This window comes from Physeter macrocephalus, chromosome 13, assembly GCF_002837175.3.
Source record: "Physeter macrocephalus isolate SW-GA chromosome 13, ASM283717v5, whole genome shotgun sequence".
NCBI classification, from domain to species: Eukaryota; Metazoa; Chordata; class Mammalia; order Artiodactyla; family Physeteridae; genus Physeter; species Physeter macrocephalus.
The window spans coordinates 9,343,500-9,351,528 of NC_041226.1; the positions used below are offsets into that span (position 1 = coordinate 9,343,500).

The 8,029-nt window shown below is 34.9% G+C and overlaps 1 protein-coding gene across 3 annotated transcripts in view; it reads left to right on the forward strand.

The window, feature by feature from the left end:
- The window catches only part of BRCA2 (BRCA2 DNA repair associated), a 55,331-nt gene that overhangs the window by 4,060 nt on the left and 43,242 nt on the right, over window positions 1-8,029 (forward strand). For all 3 annotated transcript variants that reach the window (XM_055089318.1, XM_055089319.1, XM_055089320.1), the window contains exons 4-9: window positions 5,277-5,385; window positions 6,027-6,076; window positions 6,169-6,209; window positions 6,419-6,530; window positions 7,531-7,580; window positions 7,844-7,955. In XM_055089318.1, coding sequence (XP_054945293.1) covers window positions 5,277-5,385; window positions 6,027-6,076; window positions 6,169-6,209; window positions 6,419-6,530; window positions 7,531-7,580; window positions 7,844-7,955 — 474 coding nt within the window. The remainder of the gene's footprint in view (window positions 1-5,276; window positions 5,386-6,026; window positions 6,077-6,168; window positions 6,210-6,418; window positions 6,531-7,530; window positions 7,581-7,843; window positions 7,956-8,029) is intronic.

Sequence of the window (8,029 nt, forward strand, 5' to 3'; positions counted from 1 at the left end):
CCCGGAGCCGGTGCTCCGCGACGGGAGAGGCCACAGCGGTGAGAGGCCCGCGTACCGCAAAAAAAAAAAAAAAAAAAAAAAAAAAAAATCCCAGCTCTGTTGTTACCTATGTCATGTTGGTCAGCTCAACCTCTCTGGCCACACTTTCCCCACCTTTAAAGTGGAAATGTGAAAATACTACCTAGGTTTGGATTAAATAAAATAATGTAGGTCCTTGATAAATGTTTCTTTTCCTCCTTCCTTTGATTAATATATCCTGCCCACTGAGATTTGCTAAATTATGTCATTCCTATACCAGAAAACCTAGGGCTTGTTTTGATGTTAAACTAAACTGTATTTCTGCAGGCTATCACAGAGGACAGAGATTCTTTTTAACAATTGTTATAAATGTCTTTTGATTTGGTAGCACTTTCTCGGGCCTGTGTGCCAGATGTTTGCAACTTATCATGTAATAAGATTATATATTCATTTAAATATTTATTACCTGCTTGATTTAAGTAACATACTCTTCCTTTCTTTGGAGTATTACTCTCTAGTAAGAGGAAGTAACAGTACACAGATTAAGTACAGTTTAGGGTTGAATGTGGTACATGCCAAAAGAAAAGTACTAAAAGTATAATGAGAGTTAAGAAAGAAAGCATAAATAATATTGAGGGCAATTAGGGAATATTCAATTGAATTAAACCTTGAAGAATAGATGAGATTCAGACATTTGAAGATGGAGTAGAGTGAGCGTGTTCTAGGCAGAGGGAAAAACATGAGGAAGAATATGTAGTTTGTGAAGTTAACAGCAAGTAATTCAGACTGTTTGGAGTGTTGCATGTTTGAAAGGGACCAGTAAACAGCCTAAGGCTAAAAGCAGATTAGAGGCAGGCATTGAATGCCAGGCTAAAGAAATTGAATTTATTTGATAGGTTGTTGAGCAGAGAAGTCACATGCAAATTTAATCATGCTACTTCCTGCTTCAAACCTTTGATTACCTCCCTTTGCCCTCATGATGAAATCCAGACTCCTTGATATGATTTACAAGGTCCTTTATAATCTGTTCTCTCATTAACTCTTGCCTCATCTTGCCATAATTCCCCTCCCACCCACCCTCAATTTACCATTCATTTGTACTGAATTTATTTCTGAAACCACCATGCTCTGTGGCTCTTTACACAGTTACCTCTGCCCAGTACTTACTTATGCTTTGTCTAGCTAACTGACACTCATCTTTCAGATCTTGACTTATCTCTCTGCTTCTGGGAAGTATTCCCTCTTGCACTCATTTAGCTTCCAGTGAAGGAGACTTAACATAAGCAATTATCCTCTGATTAGTGCTATGAAATAGGAAACTCATGGTATTAGAAAATGCACATATAAAAGGGGATGTAGGTAATGAGCAAAGATTTTCTTAAACATTATTGTATACCTAATGGCATATGTAGTGAGTATTCAGTAAGTATTTGTAGAATAAATGAATATTTTTTTTTGCTTAGAAAGCCTAAAAATCTGGCAGCAGTCTTTGGAGATGTGTTTTTCAAAACGTGAGGCATGGACCATTAGACTGTCCTGAAGTGCTGATTGAAAAGGAAGATTCCAGGCACTTTTCTGAATCTATTAAATTAGAATCTCTGGGAATGGTGGTCATGAATGTACATTTTAAACTAATTGGGTGATTCTTACAGGAAGAGAAGACTGTAGGCAGGGAGATCAATTAGGAGACACATAGTGGTCCAGGTGATGGGAGCAGGTGCCTGAATTAGAGTAATGGTAGTGAAAGTGGATATAGAAGGTAGAAACTACAGGACCCTGCAATAGCCTAGATATGGAAAATTCAAAAGAAAGGATCAAATCACAGGTGTAGGGCATGACTAAGAATGTAGTGGTGACATTCGTAGAAATTGTAAGCACTGGGGGAAAAGCAGGTTTGAGAGGGAAAAGGTTTGAAAGGATGAAAAAAAAGTAAGTTGAGGTTTGGATTGCAGTTTGAGAAAGTATTGGGATGTGAAGGTGGAGATGTCCTGAGAGCTTTTGGGAATACAAGACTGAAACTAAAGAAAGAATACAGGTGGGAGAGAAAGCTATAGGAATCAACTATCTGTTTGGAAAGTGAGGAAGTCATCAGATATGGTGAGAAAATTATTATGATGAGGCCTAGGATAGAACCTTAGGGAATATTTAACAAAAACGTAGAAGAGAACACAGAAAAGGGAATCATCCATTCAACAAATATTCCATGCTTGCTTTTTACTTGGCAGCTTGCTTGGCATTAAGGAAACAAACATGAATAAGATGGCTTTTGACCTGTGGAACTCAGTCATGTAGGGGACAAAATATATAAATACTGGTTGGTATATGTTATAATAGGAGCATGTACAAAGTACAATGTTATAGATATAGTAAAGGTAACAGCTATCTGTCTTAGTTGGTCAGGAAAAGCTCTGTAAACCAGTTTATACTGAATCTACTGAATCTTGAAAGACGTACCTAGAGTTGGTGGTTTATTGTCTAATTGTAACCTGCTGGGATTGGTCTTTCTATAACCAAGGAAGGATAGGAATGAATTAATAAGGTCACTGTGGACTCACGGCAGAGGAGTTAACTTTTTTAAGGTTGCATAAATAATTCTGTTGACTGTAGTATCTTGAGACCTTTTGCTTTTAAGTTTACTTTAAATTGAGTATTGAAATGTAAGAGTAGGACTTAAACTGTTTTTAAACGTACTTAGTTCAGTTCTAACATCTAATATATTATTTTAAAATTATCCATTAAATTCCATGAGGCAGTGTGCTATTTCTTCTCAGCAGTCTTTCCTCTTGCATAAGATTCCATGAGTTTATCTTAACCATCATTCGTCTTATTTATGAGATCCTCAAGTTATCTGGAAAATATTTATTGGGGTATGAACTTCATTTTGCCTGGTTCATTTATTTATTTACTTTTCATTTCTTACAGTTTCTATTATTTTGCACTTCTTTTTATTGCTGAGCCAATATCAATACTTTATTATTAACTAAAGTCCTGTGTTTACACTAGGGTTCATTCTTTGTACAGTTCTGAGGATTTTGGCAAACGTGTAATGTCATGTACCCACCATTACAGCATCATACAGAATAGCTTCATTGCCCTGAAAATCCCCTGTGCTCCACCTATTCACCCTTCCTTCCTTCACCCTAAACCCCTGGCAACCACTGATCTTTTTACTGTCTATAGTTTTGTCTTTTCCAGAATGTCATATAGTTGCTTCCTTCACTTAGCAATGTAAGGTTCCTCCATGTCTTTTCATGGCTTGATAGCTCATTTCTTTTTATCACTGAATAATGCTCTTTTATATGGATGTACCAGTTTGTTTATCCATTTACCTATTGAAGGACACCTTGGTTGCTTCCAAGTTTCAGCAATTATGAATAAAACTGCTGTAAACATTCATGTGCAGGATTTTGTGTGGACCTGAGTTTTCAATTCATTTGGGTAAACAGCTAGGAGTACAATTGCTGGATCTCATCCTAGAAGTATGTTTAGTTTTGTAAGAAACTGCAAACTGTCTTCCAAAGTGGCTGCACCATTTTGCATTCGCATCCACAGTGAATGAGAGCTTCCCTTGCTCCACATCCTCATCAGAATTTGGTGTTGTCTGTAGTTTAGATTTTAATCTAAATACACCATTCTAACGGGTGTGTAGTGGTATCTCATTGTTTGCCTTCTTTTTTAAGTCCGTGTTTTTGTTTGTTCTGATTAGGATCTTTGTTTTAAGAAAGATCCTTAATCTTTCTTTAAGAAAAGGGAAAAGGTGAAATTTCAAAATAGGTTTAGTTACTTTTCAGTATCTTTAACTAAAAGTCTCTTAGAGAAGGAGATTGGATATCTTGTTGAAGAAGGGTTTGCAGTTTACACATACATTTGGCTTACGTGTATTGCCTGTTTCTTGAGAAAGAAGAATATAACACAGTGTTTGAGTAGGCTGCTACAAATAGTTTTCAGCTTGGTCTTTGCTTTGTTTCACTAACACTAATGCAGCTTATTTCCCCCAAAGCTTCTCTAAGAGATTATAGGAACAATTAAAGCGATTATTTTTATTTTTTTATTATTAATTTTTATGGCGTATAGTTGCTTTACAATGTTGTGTTAGTTTCTTGCTATAAAGCAATTATTTTTAAAAGCAATTTTTTAAGAGTAATAGTAAGCGCCTCAAGTGCCAAATTTGTGATACAGAAAATAGGAATGTTGAATAACTATAAATTGGATTTGATAGAGCCACATATAGCTTTAGAAACATTATTGTCTTAGAAAGTAGATGTGTTCGATAAGAACAGACACGAGTATTATGTGTCACTGTCTACAACCCACTTTTCTTATCACTGCTAATTCATTCAGCCAGTATTTGTGGAGTGTCTATAATGTATCAGGCGTTATTGTAGTTTCTAAGGTTACAGTGATAAATAAAACAAGTTCTCTACTTCAAGGAGCACACAGTCTAATAGGGGAAACAGGAACAGTGTATGATAAACTACTCTGTGGGGAACACATCAGAGGGACAGTCAGTCTCACTCACCTTAGGGACCAGTAAAGATTTCTGGAGGAGGAACTTTCAAAATGGAAACCTGAAAGAGAATCTAGGTCAAGAGAAATAAAAAGAGGTAGAAAGAAACAGTTTGTACAAAGGCCTAGAGTGAAAGAGAACATCCTTGCAGAATATGCACGTGGATGGACATGGCTAAAATTAGGTTGTGAAAGAATGTCATCGTAAAAATTAAATCAGATTGTGAAAGGCCTTGTTACTAGGGAGCTTTGTTATGGAGTTTGAACTCAATCTTGAAAACAAGATCTTGAGAGGTTTTCAGCAGAAGAGTCATATGGTCAGGTTTTGTACGTTGGAAGGTTTTCAGTAAATGTCTTTTCCTTTACTCTCACCTGTCAAGATACCATAGTACTCTGTGTAACTTAATGACAAGTCATGCCACATTTATTTTGTATTCCACTTGTGTACATTTCAAACAGTTTTCCCTACTATACTGTGAACTCCCTGTGGATAAAGCTCTGTCTTGAATTGTATCACTCAAACTGTCTTGGGCGTGTTGTATGCGTCACATGGTTGTTGAATGGGGGCAGACATCCTTTGAGACATCCCTCTTTGAGAGGAGTGAGCAAACTGAGAAACCAGTTCAGACTGAATTCCCCATATATTCTCCTTCCCAATATAGATGAGGCTTTTTGTTTTTAAATACTTCCAGAGAATAAAAATTCACAATCTAGAACATACACATCCTCACTGAATTATTGCACTGTTTCAGGAAAGGACATTGCCAGTGGTAAACATAAAAGTTGTTGCACAACCAAGGCGAAAATGAATCAAGTGAATGATGTTACCAGCCCACCTCCAAATTCTTCTCTTAGTGAAAGGTATGATGAAGTCATTATATTAAAATATTTAAATGAAACGTTTTCCTACATGTGATGTTTGTTATATACAGATGCATCTAATTTTCATGGTAATATTTTGCTGTAGAGACTGGTAGAGGATCTTCTATTTTAAAATAATTTCCTTTTAGATTGAGTCCTTTAATACAATAATTTTTACATTAGAAACATTTACTTTGTTTTTCTTATAACATTGAATTCACTATTTTCCTGTGTATCCATGGAATTTTTAAGAAACAAAAATATTGATGAAAAGCAATGCCTTTGAAATATCCTGTTTAAAATAATTTGTGTACTTTGAATCTTTGGAGAGAATATGATGCTATTATAGAGTCACTTTATATAATTTTTAAATTCAAAATATACAATTCCTAACATCTAAAATTTGTGAGTACTTTATACATTACTTTCAATGGGGATTTTAAACATAAGTTAGTGGTTACTTAATTCTTCATGAGATATTTACTTTTTAAAAAGTAATCTAAAAATATTACAGACTAGTATAATTCTAATAATTGATATGACTGAGAGTCCTTTTTTTAATAAGATTAGTATTTTGTTTCTTTTTGCTATTTTTGTTCTCTTTTGAAATAATCTGAAGGATTTGTTTTGTTTTGTTTTAGTCCTGTGGTTCTACGATGTACACATGTAACACCACAAAGAGAAAAGTCAGGTATGATTAAAAACAAGGCTTTTTATTTTTCAAATACTCTAAATTTTAATAAAAATAAAGCTTAGTAATTTTGTCCCTTGTTTTATCCCCAGTGATATGTGGAAGTTTATTTCATACACCAAAGCTCATGAAGGTAAATATTCTGCCTAGTTTATTTTTACTATGTAGTAATTGAGAATTTGACAGCAGTGTCATAAGTTTGCCCTGAGATTTACAGGTCTGTACTTGAGATTGACTGACACAGGCATTCAGTAAATGAAAAATGAAAAAAATAAGTGAATGAAAAAATATTCTTAATCATCAGTGCACTTCTGTGAAATAAACTATTTTCTTTATTTTCAGGGTCAGACACCAAAACGTATTTCCGAAAGTTTAGGAGCCGAGGTGGATCCTGATATGTCTTGGTCAAGTTCTTTGGCCACACCACCAACACTTAGTTCTACTGTGCTCATAGGTAATACTAGCAAATATGTATTATATAAGATGATGTTGATAAATTATCATCTGTAATGCTTCTGTCCCCCAAAATATGAAAAGATGATTAGATAGTAATCAGATTAGATAATACTGTTTTTGATAGGTGTGTTGGTAGTTCAGAATAATTTTACTCTATTTAGTGTAGATTGAAATAAATCTTAAGTGCATTAAATGGTATTTTAGAGGAATCAAATTAATTTATACACAAACCAGGATTTTTTTTTTATTCTGGGAAAAATACATTCCATGTTGATTCCTCTTTAGTTGGGCATTTAATTTTCTTCTTTTTTTTTTTTTTTTTTTTTTTTGTGGTATGCGGGCCTCCCTCTGTTGTGGCCTCTCCCGTTGCGGAGCACAGGCTCCGGACGCGCAGGCCCAGCGGCCACGGCTCACGGGCCCAGCCGCTCCGCGGCACGTGGGATCCTCCCAGACCGGGGCGCGAACCCGGCTACCCTGCATCGGCAGGCGGACGCGCAACCACTGCGCCACCAGGGAAGCCCTAATTTTCTTCTTTTGCTGAGATGAAATAATATAGGTGAAAGCATGTTGAAAAGAAGTGTTTAACGTATGATATGCCTTTCAACTATATTGTTATCTAAAAAAATACTAAAGTCTACAAGCTTTTGCTTTTAAGTCATGACCTCACAGTTTCATCTGATTTTCCAGGCCTTTGTGGACAGTATTACCTTCAAGTATTACCTTGTGGACACTATTACCTTCAAGTCAGGATCAGCAAACCATAGTTTCTTACCACTTCATCAGTGGTACTAAGGAATTGTGAGCACAGCTTATCCACTGTGTCGATTGACCTTTCTAATTACTATACTTAGATCAATTAATTTTGTTTCAAATGTGTCATTTAATCCAATAGTGCATGTTTCTTTTGATGTCTGACCAAAAAATATGTAAGTTTTACATGAACTTTAAAGTACGACATATGATACAGTATAGGTAAATTGAATTTTTTTTTTTTACAGTCAGAGATGAAGAAGCATCTGCAACTGTATTTCCTAATGATAGTACTGCTGTAAGTAAATATGACAAATTGATTATGCTGTTGCAATTGCATATAATTTCAGAATGCCTTGAAAAATTATTTATCTTGCATTTTTCATTCTCTAATTTATGATTTATCTAAGCCTTTGAGGAAGTCTCTAAACCTGTTTCTATATGTGATTTTCTTTGACTTACTATGAAACTTTGCTGTCTCTCTGTTTAAGAATAAGTTGAATATACTATATGCATAGTGAGAGTTTTTATACTAGTGACTTTAAAACATAACTTTTGCAGATTTCGAAAAGCTATTCTTCTAACCATGATGAAAGTCTGAAGAAAAATATTACGTTTATCCCTTCTGGGCCAGACAGTGAAAACAAAAATCAAACAGAAGCTAAAACTCATGGTAAGTCCTTCTGGGTTTTTTTTTGTTTTTTTTTTTTTTAAGAAATAGATTTTTTTTTTTTTTTTTTTTTTTAG